The sequence below is a fragment of the Saccopteryx leptura genome, chromosome 5 (genome assembly GCF_036850995.1).
Source record: "Saccopteryx leptura isolate mSacLep1 chromosome 5, mSacLep1_pri_phased_curated, whole genome shotgun sequence".
In the NCBI taxonomy this organism is placed as follows: Eukaryota; Metazoa; Chordata; class Mammalia; order Chiroptera; family Emballonuridae; genus Saccopteryx; species Saccopteryx leptura.
Window position 1 is genome coordinate 36,099,719 of NC_089507.1, and position 19,072 is coordinate 36,118,790.

General features: G+C 42.5%; 1 protein-coding gene across 2 annotated transcripts in view; it reads left to right on the top strand.

Annotated features, from left to right (window-relative positions):
• Positions 1-19,072, top strand: part of CWH43 (cell wall biogenesis 43 C-terminal homolog) — a 50,617-nt gene that overhangs the window by 23,215 nt on the left and 8,330 nt on the right. For both annotated transcript variants that reach the window (XM_066384827.1, XM_066384828.1), the window contains exons 9-13: positions 1,669-1,748; positions 4,641-4,746; positions 6,029-6,164; positions 8,802-8,951; positions 17,120-17,264. In XM_066384827.1, coding sequence (XP_066240924.1) covers positions 1,669-1,748; positions 4,641-4,746; positions 6,029-6,164; positions 8,802-8,951; positions 17,120-17,264 — 617 coding nt within the window. The remainder of the gene's footprint in view (positions 1-1,668; positions 1,749-4,640; positions 4,747-6,028; positions 6,165-8,801; positions 8,952-17,119; positions 17,265-19,072) is intronic.

Below are 19,072 nucleotides of genomic sequence, written 5' to 3' on the forward strand. Positions count from 1 at the left end.
GTTTGGAAATTACGCCTTTAATTTCTGTTCTTCTTAGTAGTTGCTTATTTTTCTCACCACCTTTAAGATAAGCCCCTGTCATCTGGCTTTAGTTTTGCTGATGAGAAGTGGGCTATCAATGTAATCTTTCCTCCTTCAAAGGCAGTCTGTCTTTTCCCTCTAGCAGCCATTAAGATTCTCTCTTTAGCCCTGGCCGGTTGGCTCAGTGGTAGAGCGTCGGCCTGGCGTGCAGGAGTCCCGGGTTCGATTCCCGGCCAGGGCACACAGGAGAAGCGCCCATCTGCTTCTCCACACCCCCCCCTCCTTCCTCTCTGTCTCTCTCTTCCCCTCCCGCAGCCGAGGCTCCATTGGAGCAAAGATGGCCCGGGCTCTGGGGATGGCTCCTTGGCCTCTGCCCCAGGCGCTAGAGTGGCTCTGGTCACGACAGAGCGATGCCCCGGAGGGGCAGAGCATCGCCCCCTGGTGGGCAGAGCATCGCCCCCTGGTGGGCGTGCTGGGTGGATGGATCCCGGTCGGGTGCATGCGGGAGTCTGACTGTCTCTCCCCGTTTCCAGCTTCAGAAAAATACAAAAAAAAAAAAAAGATTCTCTCTTTGTTGGTGTTCTGTAGTTTTACTGTGATATATCTAGATGTAGATTCTTCTTCTGCCACCCAGCTTTATTTGTTTTTAACAATGTGATATTACAATGCTAACTTATTTATTTATTTTTATTGATTGATTTCGGGAGAGAGGAAGGGAGAAAGAGAGATCAATTTGTTTTTCTGCTTATTTATGCATTCACTGGTTGATTCTAGTATGTGCCCTGAGCAGGGATTAAACTCACAACCTTGGTGAATGGGGATGACACTCTAACCAACTGAGCTACTCAACCAGGGGCATCGCTCATCTTGCTTAGGAGTCTTTAGGCTTTCTGAATCTAAAAGACATGTCTTTGATCAATTCTGGAAAATTCTCAGCTTTATTTCTGCAAATATTGCCTCTTTTTAATTCTGTCTCTTCTTTCCTTTTTGACTCTAATTAGATATGTGTTGGCTCTTCTTATTCTCTTCCCCATGTCTCTGAGCTTCTTGCAGTCTCTACCTTTGTTTATTAAGTTGCTTCTTGCATTCCTTCTCTATTCAGCTTTGTCTAATCTACTGTTTATCTCGTCCATTGAGTTTTTAGTTTCATTTATTATAGTTACATAGTTTTATTTCTAGAAGTCTATTGATTTCTTTATAATTTTTCCTGATCATTGAGTTAGTCTTATGTCCCTCAGTCATACTATTGGATTTCCTCTTATTTTTCTAAACATGTTAAGCATCTTATTTTATATTCTGATTCTTAAATTTAAATGTCTTAATTATTTGTGGACTTGATTCTTCAGGGTGTTTTTTCCTGCCAGTTCCTGCTCATGGAGAGTTGTTCTCTCATCTATTACTTCCTGTATGTATTTATGATTTATTTTTACTCTAAGCTCATGGCTGTTGGAATATTTTTAGGGAAGATTCTTTTAAACCTGGTTTTAAAGTATGGGTCATGTATGCATGTCACGCATGAAAATTAACCAAGAATTAGACATTTCTCCTTTTCACAAAATCTTTGATGAATAGATTCAATAATTTCATGAAAAAAAATTGAAAGCAAACATAATTTCTTTTAAACAAGTATCTTTTCCTTCTGTTTAGTTTTATGGCTGCTTGTTGGTGTGGGGTTATTAGGATTAGGACTACGGCATAAAACCTATGAGAAGAAATTGGGCAAAATGGTAAGTAGAACTTTATATGTTACTTATGCATATGCATACCTCTGTACACTTCACCATTATACTTGAACTCTAGACCTGGATCTAATGACTTTAGGGCCCTGTATCTCATCTCCTTAACCCTTAGGTCAGAGGCTAATAACATAGTAGAATTATTTTATGAAATTGGGTTAGTTCTTGGGACAGGATAAACACATATAATAGGGGTAAACTGCTTATTATTTTGTTATATGAAGTTATTTTTGTCATCCCATTGAACATATCTACCCTATGAAATAATGAACTATTTTATAGTGGGCTGCTTTGTACTGTGTGGTAGATCTTGCTGAAGGCAATAATGTGAGATTCTTTGGTTTAAGGAAAAACAGCTAATTCTTGATTTTCAGATTTAGGGTAACTTGTGTATGGATGAGTTGGGGAAGTTTTCTTGTCCCTTTTGCCTCTTGCTGTCTACAGTTTTGTATACTTTATTGTCCCTTTTTCTGCTCGAGAGGTGGGCATCAGTAAGCCATTGCAATGTTGTGCTTTCTATCTGCTCTGATAAAATGTATGATGTGTTTCACCATGCAGTTAGAGTTACAGTTTTGGGGAAAATAGAATTTGTGGGTTAACTTTGGATTTCAGCAGTCTGTATTACCAGGCACATTTTTTTCATATTGAATAAAAAGCTGTATCGAAGAGGCAGGCCACGTCTCTCTTGTTTACCTTGGTACTCTTAGCACCTCCTGGAGTGCTTGGCACAGGCTCGGAACTCAGTAGCTATTTCTTAATCATGTGATCTCCCTTTCCTTTTATTTATTAGTTGTTACAACTACAAATAATGTCAGTCAGAAGGGGATAGTAATGTTGGGGATTCTTTTCAAAAGGAGTCCTTTCAGTTTGATTTCATACCTGATCTTTTGGTCTTTTGTTCATTCATTCATTTGACAAATCTTTATTGAATGTCTCTTTTGTACCTGGTGACAGAGATTCGGAGGTAAATAAGTTGGACAAGATGCTTGCTCTCACGGAGTTAACATTCTAGTAGGGGAGAAAGACCATATTCAGAGGAACAAATAAGGAATTGAGGATGACTTCTGTTTTTGTTTTTGGCTTGAACAACTGGATGGACGATGGTGGTAGCACTTACTGAGATTGAGAGAATAAAGAAATACCAGCTTTTCAAGTGATAAAATCTAGTTACTTATATAGTTGCATAAAAAGGGCTAGTTTGATGAATATAATTATGCTTCTTGAAATCTCTGTTGATGGTTCCATTCTCTTTATTTGACATTCACTAAATTGAATAATCTTTCTTGTATAAAGATGAAATGCCCAGCTCACTGCTGTGGCACATTGAGCTTTTTGTGTTGAGTAATAGCCCTCCTATGCCTAGAGATTGCTACTTATTCTTCTCCCAGTCTGAGCTCCTATGATCCACTTTGAGTTGTTTTTCAGTTGCAATGATAGATTTGTTCTTATCCAGCCATACTCTTTTATAGGATCCCTGTTGTGGATCTGTAGGTATTAGTTTGAGATGGATGGTTAGGTATGGGCAGTACATTCTCTGACCGAGCCCATGGGCTCAAAAGGGGAACTCTCAAAGGGGCTGGGCTCCTGAACCTTGGCCTTGCCAGGACAATAGAGGAGTAACACCTATATTCTAAATTATGACTCATTTAGAATCAGCATACCACTTTACAAATGTGTTGAAGGACTCTATATATCCCTCTGTGATCTCATTTTTCTCCAGTGCAAGGGAAACCCCTCTGCTGAATATAGTGTTTATCATTTTCATACACTTCTTTATATTGTTATGACAGATGATATATCCCTAGACAATAATGTTTTTTTCCATGTTTTTAAATTTATCTAAATGACATCTGACATGTACATTTTACAACTTCCTTTTTTATTTAAAATCATCTTCGTGAGGCCTTGGCCAGTGGCTCAGTAGATAAGAGCATTGGCCTGGCATATGGATGTCCTGGGTTTGATTTCCAGTCAAGGCACACAAGAGAAGCAACCATCTGCTTCTCTCCATCTTCCCCTCCCCCTTCTCTCCCTCTTCCTCTCTCACAGCGTGTGGCTTAATTAATTCGAATGTTGGCCCTGGGCACTGAGGATGGCTTGGTTGGTCTGAGTGCTTCAGCCTTAGGTACTAAAATAGCTTGGTTTTCGAGCATTGGCCCCAGACAGGGGTTGCTAGGTGGATCCCAGTTGGGGTGCATGTGGAAGTCTGCCTCACTATCTCCCCTTCTCTCTCTTATTAAAAAAATAAAATAAAATAAAATAATAGATTCATCTTTGTGAGATTAATCTATATGGAAATATGTAGCCTCGACTCATTTGTTAGTACTGTGCAGTATTCCATGATATGTACATGATACCGTTTATTTGGTTTCCATTTTTTCCTATGAAAAAACAGCCTGATTATTTCTAAAGTTTTGCTATTATAAACAATGTTTATTACAAATGCTCACTTTCTAAATATTCCTCACGACTTCTAAGCTTAAGCTAGAAATGCCACAGATTATAAGAATACTACTACCGCCTGACCTGTGGTGGTGCAGTGGGTAAAAGCATCGACCTGAAACGCTGAGGTCGCTGGTTTGAAACCCCGGGCTTCTCTGGTCAAGGCACATATGGGAGTTGATGCTTCCTGCTCCTCCCTCCCTTCTCTATCTGTCCCTGTCTTCTCTCTCTAAAATGAATAAATAAAATTAAAAAAAAAAAAAAGAATACTACTACCTAGCAAACATGTCCTTATTTTTGTGACTTAAATGTGTGGGCAAATGTCTAAGGAAATTTCCTTTGCTGAAATGTGAATTTTGGCAGAGAGAGGTGGAGAAAAACTGGGTCACTGAACCTGACACTGTTGACAGTCACCCCAAGTCACCATTAAAACTTCCGTAGGCATCAGCCACGGAGGTCTCGGCTGCCATCTGGCCTTTCAGGTTTGGCTACGACAATGAAGGATGGTCTAGTCTAGAAAGATCGGCTCAACTGCTTAATCAAACAGGTAAGTCTTACTGGCATTAGTTCTAGGTTTTGAGAAACTACTACTGTTACTTTTACTTTGAGCAAGATCCTAAGTAACAAAAAGCAGGTTTGCTGGGTCGTAAACTAACCTCTTAAAAAGGCTTGACTGTGGTGGGTAGCTGCAGGAGGATTTAGCTTCTGTAACCACATCTGTTCTTGTTGAAGAGCAATTAATTCAGCTGATTCTGAACAAAGCCTCATACTGGGCATCTACATGGACTTCTTGTCATGCCTTTGCTCTTAGAGATGGCCCTGCTGGTGGCTCCTGCCACTTGGGGGCTCACTTTGGGGACCAGAAAATTGTCAGATCAAAAAGCAGCATGGGTCAGAGTAATGCTCATTTGTGAAGCAAATTACTTCCAAGAGCCTAAGGTACAATTTTAAGCTTTTCTTGCCTGGGGGTGCTCATCTTTGTAGGAAGCATCCTTGGGAATATGTCAGCATTTGGTTCATAGATCCACTGCATGGAGGGTAAAGGTCTGCACTGCTCTGGTTATTCTTAATGAGGAGCATGTCTCCTGGGAAAGTGCTGAGGCTCTGTGCAAGTCTAATGCTGCTAAGGCCTTTAATCCTTTATTCCTGATTACAGATCTCTGAGGCACATCTGGCCAGGGTCTGGAAAAACCAGTATACCTCTGTGCCAAGACCATGCAGGCATTTGCCCAAGAATAAAACACTATTGTGTACCACTCTCTTGTTTTTTGTTGTTTTTTTTTTTTTTTACATAAATTGAGTATTTGAGAAATGCATTAAGCTTATTTGAGATTTGGGGAATGACGTTAATCATATGTGAACATTGCCTGACCTGTGGTGGTGCAGTGGATAAAGAATCGGCCTGGAATGCTGAGGTCGCCGGTTTGAATCTCTCAGCTTGCCTGGTCAAGGCACATGTGACAATCAATGAACAACTAAAGTGAAGCAAGTATGAGTTGATACTTCTCACTCCCCCCAACCTCACCTCTTCTCTCTGTTAAATCAATAAATCTTAAAAAAAAAAGAAATAATATATGAACATTTGGAAAAGTGATGTTTTTATCCTTTCCTGCATTTTCTTAAGGTGTTCCATGTATCAATTACATTCTAAATATGGGAAAATTCTCATATAGCTCAGACTTGGTCCACTTCATTTTTGTGACCCATTAGAATTTTTTTTTAATTTTTTATTTATGAGGAAAGGCAAAGGGTTCAGGAACAGAGTTCTGCTTATTGTTTCTGCATTGCTGTGGTTCATCACTATGTACATTTTTTTTTTTCCTGACCAGGCGCAGATTTCATAACAATTTTGGAGAGTGATGCTTCTAAGCCATATATTGGGAACAATGACCTCACCATGTGGTTAGGGGAGAAGCTGGGTTTCTACACTGACTTTGGCCCAAGCACAAGGGATCACACTTGGGGGTGAGTGTGCCCGAGGGCTACAGCGTGGGCTTCGAGTGGAAAGGTGACCTTTTCACACCTTTGTCCAGCGATGCTTCTTGGGGGCTGAGGAGGTGCCCAAAATGCGCCTATTCCATATCTGCTTTAATGGTTTCCCTGTTACTGGGTATTTTTAATTTACCATCATAAACCATTCAGTGTAGAAGCCGAGGTTACAACAGTAAGAATACCTGACCCGGACATTGCCCTCGATGAGCTTGCACTCTAGAGAGACAGAAGATAAACATCTACACAAAGAAGGAAATTAGATCATTTGAGATCGTGATGACATGCTATGTAGAAAAGGAAACAAGCTATTGAAAGAGAAAGTGACTGGGTGACTGGGTGGCCGGGGCAACGGGGGGCGCTAATATAGGTCAGATGGTCGGGAAATTTGCTCGCAAACCTCATGGTGAGAAGGGCCGAGGACCCAGCCATGGCAAGCGCTGAGGGAACACACCACGGTGAAGGTTTGGGGCAGGATCAAGCTTGGCATGCCTGAAGCATAGGGACTGAGGGAGAACAGATAAAAAATGAGGCCAAATGCCAAGACCAGCTCGGTAATGGGTGCGCGCGAAAAGAAAGCATGGCAGGACTTAAGAAAAAACACACACAAGACACAGTGTAGAGAAAAGATAGGTACAGGGGACTCCCAGCCTCTAGGACTGAGAGCCCAGATCTCTGTAGCCTCATCGTATTTATTCATTTCTTTGCTCATCAAGCAAATTAGCGGAGCCTGGGTTCAGGTGCAGAGAAGGATGTGTAACTAATACCTTTCAGGTATGTAGGGAAAAGGCCATGGGGATCGGCTGTTTCCTTTGAACAATCTGATCAGTGCTTGGGGGGCAGTGTTCTGCCCCCACGGGACTTGGCGTTCCAAAGTCCGCACGGAAGACTTGTCTCAGGGCAGTCTAATCTCAGAGCGTTTTCCTACAGCCGGATGAGCACCGGATCCCAGAGAGCCCCCTCATCCATGCTTAGGATTTGATTTACTTCGGTTGTGATGGGAAGCCACTGGAGGATTTGAAACATGGGAGTGATTTAATCTGATTTACATTTTTAAGGGATCATTCAAGCTGTTCTTGGCAGAGCAGAATGCAGGGGCGAGAGTGGGAGCAGGGAGACGGGTGATGAGGTAGCTGCAGTAGCACAGGTGGGCGAGGACTGTGAGAGCCTTGGCAATGGAAAGAGGGGGGCCAATTCAGGACCTGGTTTGGAGATGAGCTGGCAAGACTTAGGGATGGTGTAGGCGTCAGGGGCTCTGAACTGAAGAGTCAAGAGCAACGTGTAGGTTCCAGACCTGAATACCTGATAGGAGATGACATTGAATGGCATGGACATGGCTAAGAGAGGAGCATTGGTGTGCTAAGTTTGAGATGTCCCTAGACCAGTGGTCGGCAAACTGCGGCTCTTTGGCCAGCTTAGGAGTACCCTAATTAAGTTAATAACAATGTACCTACCTATATAGTTTAAGTTTAAAAAATTTGGCTCTCGGCCCTGGCCGGTTGGCTCAGCGGTAGAGCGTCGGCCTAGCGTGCGGAGGACCCGGGTTCGATTCCCGGCCAGGGCACACAGGAGAAGCGCCCATTTGCTTCTCCACCCCTCCGCCGCGCTTTCCTCTCTGTCTCTCTCTTCCCCTCCCGCAGCCAAGGCTCCATTGGAGCAAAGATGGCCCGGGCGCTGGGGATGGCTCCTCGGCCTCTGCCCCAGGCGCTAGAGTGGCTCTGGTCGCAATATGGCGACGCCCAGGATGGGCAGAGCATCGCCCCCTGGTGGGCAGAGCGTCACCCCTGGTGGGCGTGCCGGGTGGATCCCGGTCGGGCGCATGCGGGAGTCTGTCTGACTGTCTCTCCCTGTTTCCAGCTTCAGAAAAATGAAAAAAAAAAAAAAAAAAAATTGGCTCTCAAAAGAAATTTTAATCTTTGTACTGTTGATATTTGGCTCTGTTGACTAGTGAGTTTGCCGACCACGACCCTAGACAGACAAGTGACATCCAGTAGGCAATTGTGTGTAGCCTCTAGAGCTGAGTAGGACAGCAGAGACTGGACATGTAAATTCAGGTATTGCCCAGTAGAGGGCCTCCAGGAAGGGAGGAGAGATGGTGCGTGCAGCCAGTGAAGAGAAGCCAGTCAGAGTCCGAGCTCTGACTTAGGTGGAGGTAGTCCATGCGCTCATATCTTTATTGGACAGGTTTTTTAATTTCTAACTTGGTAAATTGTTACTTTGTGTCCATGTTTGCAAGATTGTACATTTCCATGTGAGTTGATTAATATTAGAATTGTTCGTGCAGATAGGTTGCCAAAGTAACAAAGCAAGTAAAATGGATTTCGTGTATCATTAATACTTCCTTTTTCATGTATTCATAGCACTTACTAAAAGAGAATAGATAAAATTCTGTTTTATGAGAGTTTATTAGTGACACTGAGAAATGCAAAGTAGCAGGATACAACGTACTGACAAGGAGACTTCTTCTATAGAAGTTGTCTGCCACTTGACTGCTCTGAATGCTTCTAGGTGGGATGCTTGAAGTGTGATACATTCCTTTTTAACACATTTGCTTAGTTCTGTCTGTGTGATATGGTCAGACCAACAATGATGCTTCTTTTTATCCCCACATAGGATTATGGTTTTGTCAAGATACCCCATTGTAAAATCCAAGCATCACCTTCTTCCGTCACCAGAGGGCGAGATTGCACCAGCCATATCGCTGACGGTGAACATCTCAGGCAAACTGGTGGATTTTGTGGTGACACACTTTGGGAATCACGAGTGGGTTTTTTTTTTTTGTCTATCTGATGGTACCCAAATGCCAAGAAACACTATTAACAAATACTCTGATTTCTATACAATGACCTATCTTACTTTCTTCTTTCTTTTCTCCCAAACACTTTTTCCCTGTGTGATTGCTCTTAAAAATAAGGCCTAGAAACATTTGAGACGCAGGCGGTCCTTACTGATGCTATAAGGCAGCAATGATGATTGTGTTAGTGGGCAGTTACTGAGCAGAGGCTGTGCTGAGTGCATTTTTGTGTGTAATCTTCACTCTGTACAAAGTAAGAGCTGTTAAAGCCCCATTTATAGATAAAGAAACCCCATTAGGCTGAGAGAGGTTGGATGACTTGTCCAACCAGGGTCACACAGCTAGGAATTAGGTAGGCACAACTCGCCTGCAAGTACTTGGAACCACAGGGTAAACCAGACTGCAGAAAAAAGGAAATTTCCTTTTCCTACAGGGTTACCGCAGCTGGGAGTACTGTTGGAATTTGAGAGTACTAAGTGGCATTCCTTTTCCCTGCGTGTGTTACACAGTCTACTACTGATGGATAGGCAGAGGAATCTGTCAGGGATACCAAAATATCATTTTTTTTTTTTTTTGTATTTTTCTGAAGCTGGAAATGGGGAGAGACAGTCAGACAGACTCCCGCATGCGCCTGACCGGGATCCACCTGGCACGCCCACCAGGGGCAACACTCTGCCCACCAGAGGGTGATGCTCTGCCCCTCCGGGGCGTTGCTCTGCCGTGACCAGAGCCACTGTAGCGCCTGGGGCAGAGGCCAAGGAGCCATCCCCAGCGCCCGGGCCATCTTTGCTCCAATGGAGCCTTGGCTGCGGGAGGGGAAGAGAGAGACAGAGAGGAAGGAGGGGGGGGGGTGGAGAAGCAAATGGGCGCTTCTCCTATGTGCCCTGGCCGGGAATCGAACCCAGGTCCCCTGCATGCCAGGCCGACGCTCTACCGCTGAGCCAACTGGTCACGGCCCAAAATATCACTTTTAATTCTGATAAGCCTATTTGGGCAACATGACTTCATGCGTCTATATAGACCCGCTAATACATCTTCCAACAATACATGAAACTGACTCCCGAAAACCGCAGCCTGCCCGTTAGGGGCAGAGTCTGCCTTGTCCATCTGTCACCTAGGTGGAGAGAATAAGCCAGAAAACACCCTGTTTGCAAACTAGCAGTTTTCAAGAAGAGAGAGGAAGAATCTGAGACAAGCCTGCTCCGTTAATTCTTCTAAACTTAATTAATTATAAAAGTCCTCCCCAGAAGAAGAGAGTGGAGAGAGAGAGGCCAGAGATGGTTTTCTAAGAAAGTCCCTCTACAAGGAGACATGAGGAATGGGGAATGAGTTTTATCCCCCCAAAATAACATTCACAGCTGGTGACTTAGTACTGAATAAATCATGAAATGCTGAAACTATATTGTAAAAGTAAAGATAAAGATATAATTGATGCCCTGGCCGGTTGGCTCAGCGGTAGAGTGTCGGCCTAGCGTGCGGAGGACCCAGGTTCGATTCCTGGCCAGGGCACACAGGAGAAGCGCCCATTTGCTTCTCCACCCCTCCACCGTGCTTTCCTCTCTGTCTCTCTCTTCCCCTCCCGCAGCCAACGCTCCATTGGAGCAAAGATGGCCCGGGCGCTGGGGATGGCTCCTTGGCCTCTGCCCCAGGCACTAGAGTGGCTCTGGTCGCAGCAGAGCGATGCCCTGGAGGGGCAGAGCATCACCCCCTGGTGGGCAGAGCATCGCCCCTGGTGGGCGTGCCGGGTGGATCCCGGTCAGGCGCATGCGGTAGTCTGTCTGACTGTCTCTCCCCGTTTCCAGCTTCAGAAAAATACAAAAAAAAAAAAAAAAAAAAAAAAAAAAGATATCATTGATATTCTACCAGAGTAAACATTCTGTAATAATAATAGAAAACAGTGATATAAAGTGCTAAGTGCCATAAAATCAGGCACATGGGTTCTGTTCACATTAATAACATGAGGCCACAGCACTTTAAAGTGACATACAGAACATTAGAAAAACAACATTGTTGTTCTGTAAGTTTTATTTAAACAAAACTAATGTGTTCACTACCCTTACTTTCCTGGTTACCTCACTTTTCCTCACAGTATTATGGGGATCTGTGAAATCATGCTTGCATATTTTCTGAAATAAGTCAGAACATAAGTAATATAAACAAATTATGAGATCTATTCATAATCAGACTCTTGCTTGCCTCCTTAGAAAGAAGGGTGTTTGGGAGACAGATGATATAGATGCTTCATATCTCTTTAAAAAGCTGTTTCAAGAAATGCCTTCTGTTTCTCCCAGTAATTTTCATGTAGCAAGTGCAGGCATTCAAAAATCATTCCACTGACCTTAAATAACACTTGAATTGGGTGTATCTTTTTAAGAATAAGCACTTTGCATTTAAAGGTTGCAAGATTTTAACCTAAAAACCAGTTGAATCTACTCCTTCCCTTTTTGCTTTTGCTGTTTCCCCATCCTTTTCAGCTCTCTCCAAGCTCCTCTGCAATGTGAAGAACAGGCTTGAGAGAGAAGGCAGGACTGAAAGTGCTCAGTCTGTGTTTACAAGGATAGCCTTGTCCAACTTCCTATTACACAGCTTTGAAGCTCTCTGAATAACACTTGTTCCTTGCGATCTTACTCACTTGATTTAATAATAATGACAACAGCAGAATCAACAATAAGACTAACTCTTATTGCAGTAGTCCCCAACCGTTTTTGGGCCACAGACCGGTTTAATGCCAGAAAATATTTTCACAGACCGGCCTTTAGGGTGGGACGGATAAATGTATCACGTGACCAAGACAAGCGTCAAGAGTGAGTCTTAGACGGATGTAACAGAGGGAATCTGATCATTTTTTAAAAATAAAACATCGTTCAGACTTAAATATAAATAAAACAGAAATAATGTAAGTTATTTATTCTTTCTCTGCGGCCTGGTACCAAATGGCCCACGGCCCAGGGGTTGGGGGCCACTGCCTTATTGACTGAACAGTGGTGGCACAGTGGTTAGAGCAGGCATGGCCAACAGTTTTTGCCCCCGGGCCAGATTAGAAAGAAAACTTTTTTCATGGGCCGGCTAAAATATTAAAATTAAAAAATGTTAAATACAACAATGATTCATTTAAGTAAACAAAATTTTATTATGTAATTTGTTTATGAATAAATGTGAGTGAAAATTTTTTATATACAATATTATTTTAATAAAAATACATATTAATAAAACTATAATTACATACCATATAAATATCCAAACTGTATCGCAGTCAATCGAAACAATATTTAATTAACAGAATGAGCTTGAAGGGGTTATATTGCAAGTAAAACAATTATTTCGTTTTACAAACAGCCTGGACATATTTTCAGTTATCAGCTGCAGCTATTGTCTATGCTACAATGCCACTTGATTCAGCACACTTGACCACAAAAATAACAAATTGTTTGACCTTGGGTGCGCACTGCCAAAGTCCACCTAAAAGAATATGGGTTTCACATCGCCACTAAACATCAAACAGTTTATATCGAGTACAGACGAGTACAAAAGTTGTAAATCTTTATAATGATTTAAAAAAAAAATAAAGAAGTATCACGAATCCATTTGACCAATTATTGGAAGTTAACCCTAGATTAGTCACACGCGGAATTCTTTTCCGCGTATCACTGTCTTCTTAAATATCTCGATTTCCAATAATCAAAGATGCTTTCGCTTCTGAGTAACTGAGATTTTAAAGTAGCGGAGAATATTAAAAATTTAATCGCGGGCCGCATAAACTCATTACGGGCGTATGTTGGCCAGGCCTAGGATAGAGCATCGAACCAGGACGCTGAAGGCCTTGGTTCAAAACCTCAATGTCACTGGCTTGAGGGCAGGCTTATCGGCTTGAGTGCAGGGTCACCGGCCTGAGTGTGGGATCATTAATATGATCCCAAGGTCCCTGGCTTGAACCCAAAGGTCACTGTCCTGAAGCCCAAAGTCACTGACTTGAAGCCCAAAGTTGCTGGCTTGAGCCCAGAGTTGCTGGCTTGAGCAAGGGGTCACTGTCTTGGCTTGAGGCTTCTGGTCAAGACATGTAAAAGAAGCAATTAATGAACAACTAAAGTGTAGCAACTATGAGTTGATACTTCTCATCTGTCTCTCTCTCCCCCCCCCCCAAAAAAAAATAGAGCTCACCCTTATTGAGGAGATGTAATTTGAAGGAGGGAGGTAGTATGTTTAATGGTCAGGAGCATGGAATTCCAGAACCTAGAATCAGACAATCTGGTTTGAATCCTAATTCAAGGTGTATCCTTTATCAAGTTAGCTAACTAGCTTTCTCATCTGTAAATTAGGGGCAGTAATCCTGTCTACTTCATAAGTTTCTTATGAGTATTACATGAAGTATATTATCTCATGCAAAGTACATGAATATAGTACGTGCTCAATTAAAGCTGGCCGTTACTATTAAACCAAGTCAGACAACTCTAAATATAAGTACATTGGGCAGCTTAAAAAAAGAATTCACTTATCAACCATAAATCAAGCCTCTGCCATGTCTGCAGCACAGGCTAGGTGCACTCTCTGTCCTCAGAGCCCCAGTTCCTGTGCCCCTCCGTGCACAAACACTCTAGCCTCCCAGCAAGTGACACGAGAAGGTTCACACTTCAGATAATTTGTGAAGCCATCATTATATATTTTTGTTTGTCTGTTTTCTATAATACTAAATACAAGATTCATACTGTGAACAAATATTTAGAGATTTCATTTTCTAGCGATTATGGTATGTAAGCATGAAGTCATATTAGGAATGAAATACAGAATGCTTGTGCCTATGATTAGCTGATTCAACAAGATTTTAAAAATTATGGACTACAGAAATATCTCTTTTCAGCCCATAAATGTAAATAACAGCATTTCTTCTTAGGATTCATTTAGGAACACACCGTTTTTTTTAATTCAATTTTACTTTGAAAAAAAATTTTTTAATTAATTAATTTATTTTTACAGGAACAGAGAGAGAGTCAGGGAGAGGGATAGATTGGGACAGACAGACAGGAATGGAGAGAGATGAGAAGCATCAACCATCAGTTTCTCGCTGCGACACCTTAGTTGTTCATTGATTGCTTTCTCACATGTGCCTTGACTGGGGGGCTACAGCAGACCAAGTAACCTCTTGCTCAAGCCAGTGACCCTGAACACAAGTTGGCGAGTTTTTTGCTCAAGCCAGATGAGCCCGCACTCAAGCTGGAGACCTCGGGGTCTCGAACCTGGGTCCTTCCGCATCCCAGTCCGATGCTCCATCCACTGTGCCACCACCTGGTCAGGCTAAATTCAATTTTAAGTAATTAACTAAGCCACTAGTCCATCGCCATTGTTTTTTCTTTCATCTACAAATGTGCATAAATGTACAAGCAGGAAAGAACACAAAATCTGTAATCCGAAGACCTGTGTTCTAGTTTTGGTTCCAATACTGGATGACATAACCTTAGTGAGTTTCAGATCAGTTGTCACTGAAAATTGGTTAAAATTCTCTTTTGCAGCCCATATTATAAGGTTATTGGGCTGAACAAATGTTAACAGATCAGAAAACATATTGTGTTCTCTCTTTCTGTTTGCCTTATACCTATACATAAACTTTCTGTTTTTATTATCACTGGATAACATTTATCTCCTGAGAAAATGTAAAACCGAAGGCATAGATCTTTTTCCAACAATATATTACTAAAATATATTTGTACAAAAACACTGTCCGTGTTGCACTGGCATTGAGATTTTCTCTACCTGGATTTGAACCCTGGTTCCATATGTCAGAAGGAACAGAATTCACTGCAGACTTAACGGACTGCTTACCAACATGGTGGGTCAAAGGAACAGATAAAAGATGCTGAGGCCCTCAGACACTAGTAACAGTGGGGAATCAATGACCATCCTTAGCGACAGGCAGAGGAAATAGTGTTCCCAGAGTGGGAGCTGGAACCAGGAAGAGGGGCCACCGGGCATGAGGAATGCAGCTACTGCAGGTGAGGAAGAAATACCCTGACTTCTCTCTCCTGTCAACCTTTCCTCTCCTGCTGCTGTCTCCAGCTGGGGAAACATAACTGAAAATGAGCAGACAAGAGAGTCCGAGAGATGAAATCTGCAGGGTCAGCCTCCCAGGGTGCAGAAGAGGGTTGAGAATGGCTCTGGGCAGAGGAGATAGATGGAAAATAACCATAGATTCGTTACTTAGCATCCTTTAAAGATAGAGCTAACGCCTGCCTCTCAATTATTGAGAATTCAGTTTCAAAGATGTTAAACAAATGGTCATTCTTTTCACGCTTTCATTTCTGGAGACATCTTTTTAATAGTACTCAGCTGTCCACACATATTTAATATTTATCTAAGCTTAGTCTTGTCTTCAGATACTACCTCAATGAGGTGTTCTCCAATCTCCTAGGTCCTTAGAGATCTCCCTGAGTCTTCCTCTGTTATTATTTTTTCTTCCTCTGTAAGCGTCTGTGTACTACTGCTTATTTGCTCTTGTATCCATTCCTGGCGTATCCCCCTCCCAGCTATACATTGTAGGGAACCGCATTTCCCAGAGTTTGTTGCTTTCTGACTTCTGGGTAGGGCTAGCCAATGGGAGGCGCTCACAAGGCTGGAGGGCAGGGGGAGGGGGGAAGCCAGGGTATTTCCCATCCTCCCTCTCTGCTTTCTCTGTTTTTCTGGCAACAGGTGAGTGTCCTCTGTGACTCCAGCTCCTCCTTAGGGGACCCCAGCTCCTTTTGGGTGCCCGCCCCTGTAGCACTGTCTCCCACCAGTCAGGGCTGGCTTCTGGCTGCTGGGCCTCCGCCTGCTACCCCTCTAGCTCTAGAGATGGGGCTGGTTTCTCCTTGTTGCAAAATTCCAATTGCCTCACTGACTGCTATTTGGCTTTCCATCACCTAGGTAACCAGTTCCCTATATTAAATTCACTTTGTTTGAGACACCCAGAGTAATTTCAGTTTTCCTGGCTGGATCATTTCAAATATGATGCCCCATTTTTCCCCAGATAGATTGTAAACCACCCCAGTTGGATGTCCTTGACAAATTCGTTCAGTTATACACTAACACTGCCTTGCAAAATAAAAGTATTGTGTTTAACCACCTTTAGAAGATGTTCAGCTGAGAGAGCTGAGGTTACATAAGCTTGGTGTGTTCTGTGAATGTTAGGATTCTGTGGGTGTTTATGTTACCACTTTTTAATTATGCTACTTTCTCTTAAAATGTATGTTTTAACAAGGACAACAAATCTCATGCCTGCCAAATCCCAGTTAGGAATTCAGAGCATAGAAAAAGTCAAAGCTGCAGCAAACAATTATAATGTGTACAACTAACTTTAGTAAACAGTTCAGTACATTTTGATTATAAAACTCATTTATAGATTATTCACATGTGTTTTTTCAAGATTTGCTCCCGATAATACATGAAAACATAACTAAGTAAACTGCACAATAAAGCTGAGGCAAACTACCTATGAAGAAGCTGCATACAAAAAATTCTTTAAGATTATTTTTTTCATTACTAGTCTTTAGCTGTAATACTGATAATCAGGTGTCAGATGATTACCGACACAATTTCTTCTGATGAAAGAAGTTCACAAATGCTGATTTTGGGAACAATATTTAAATCAACTTGACTCCAACTGCTTAGTGGGGCAAGATCATGTTGTTCTTAGTCAGCAGTTTGTCAGTCGACTCAGTTGAAGCACTGCGTCTCGGTCTTACTTATTTCCTTAGCATGAAAACATTTGCTCAGGTAGGAATCACTCTGGGTCTGTGCTCAACCTGAAGATATATTTTTTTGGAGGGGGGGGACTTAGTTACCGAAGACTTTTAAAAAATTGTTTTGCAAAGACAAAAAATATATATATTAGGCCTGACCCGGGGCGCAGTGGATAAAGCATTGACCTGGAAATGCTGAGGTTGCCGGTTCGAAACCCTGGGCTTGCCTGGTCAAGGCACATATGGGAGTTGATGCTTTCAGCTCCTCCCCCCTTCTCTCTCTCTGTCTCTCTCTCCTCTGTCTCTCTCTCTCTCCCTCTCTCTCTCCTCTCTAAAAAAAAAAAAAAAAAAAGAATAAATAAAATAAAATAAAAATTAAAAAAAGCATAATATAAAAAATATATATATATTACATTTTTGTGTTCTTTTAGAGATGACCTCGACAGGAAGCTTCAGGCTATTGCTATTTCAAAACTACTGAAATGTAGCTCCAATCAAGTTGTATTTCTGGGATACATCACTTCGGCACCTGGTTCCAGAGATTATCGACAGCTCATTGAACATGGCAATGTGAAGGTAACACAATCTTAATAGGATTTATTAAGTAATGTGTTTGTTCTTCATGTTTAAGAAAAAATAAACTGACCCAACAGTTTAATATGTAATCTAATTATCTACTGCCGCACAGAAAACCGCCTAAAGATGTACTACTGTCTTTAAACAATAGCAGTCATCTATTTGCTCATGAATCTGCAGTGTGGACTGGGCTCAGGGGTGATCATCTTGGCTCCGCACAGCTAGGGGTGCGGCTGGGGACTAGGGGATTCATGTGGCAGACAGCTCACAGGTGGCAAGTTGGTGCTAGCTGTTGACTAGAAGCTCATCTGGGGCTTGGGGTTGGGGTCCTGGTTCCTATTCATGGGGTACTTGGGTTTCCGCCCTGCATGATGGCTGGGTTCCAAGAATCAGTGTCCCAAGAGAACCAGGAAGAAGCTGTCCTGCCTTGTCTGACCTGGCCTTAGAAGTCATGTAGTATGACTTTTGCCATTGTCACGGCATGCCCACATTCAAGACACATAAACCCCATTGAGGAGTATCGATGTTACATTATAACCGTACTCTACAGAGTAAAGTGAGTTATTGTAGCCATACTTCAAAAATACTATCTGCCGCCCTATGAAAGTTAAGTATGATATTGAGAGTAAAAGATGAAATGAAATGGCATACAGAGGGGCTGGCTGGCCAGCAGACAGGGCCTCGCTAAAGGACACTGAATCAGTCCTTACCTGTTCAGGTCTAAACTCTTGAGTGTGTCAGCGTACCGGATATAATCATGCTTTGGGGAACTGACACACAAACAAATTCTGGAGACTGACACACACACTAGAATGCTAACTGCACTCACTTATAATGAGAAATAGAATTGATATGGGTAGGTAAGCCCATGGAGATGTCTTGGTCCTTTACATTTTGTTTTTGACCTCGTGACTTGAGATAATATCTGCAGAGAGAAAAGTCTGTCCATCTTCCCCAGTGCTTGGGAGGACAGGTGAGCGAGAGGATGGCATAATGACAATTTTCTGCACGTGACAGAAAACACAAAGTGGCTTAAATAAGAGAGAAGTGTATTTTTTTTCCTTTCTTTTTTTGACCATGGAAATGGGGTCTTTCCTTTTGTGAAGTCTGGGTAAGGGCGTCGATGCCAGTATGGCACAGTGGTGTCAGGAATGTGCTCCTTCTCTCTCATGGCTCCACTTGATGAAGTCTTCATTACAAACTTTGCCTCTTGGTCCACGATGGCGGCGTCCATGTCCTAGTCAGTGAGACAAAGAGAGGAAGGGGCAAAGAAGGGGCCGAGATATATGCCAGTTATCTCTACTGGGGAATTCCAGGAAACTGACCTCCAACAATGTACTTCCATTTCATTGACTGGAATGTAGTCCATGGTCATACCTGGATGTACAGGAAGTTGGGAGCTGCAGTGTTTAACCTTGACTTTCCCATATACCCAGCTAAAAGTAGCACAATTAGAAGAAGAGCAAGGCAGTCGGGGAGGTGAGTTAATTTCTGTCATAGTGAATAAGGCAGAAAGTAGAGTCAAGATAGACTCCTGATTTTGGCTTCAGTCAGAGGGTTTATGATGGTGACATAGGAAATATATAAGAAAGAAAAGTTCTGCAAAGAAGATGAGAAGCTCAGCTATAGGCTGAGTTGAAGCGTCTGTGGGCTATTAACAGAGCTGTCCCGTAGGCAGCAGGGTCTGAGTCTGGAGTCGAGAAAGGCAATCCAGACTAGAGATATAGATTAAGGAGTCGACACCCTTTTGGCCATCCTTGAAACCATGGAAGTGAGTGATGCTGCTTATAGAATTAGAGAAATGCAAA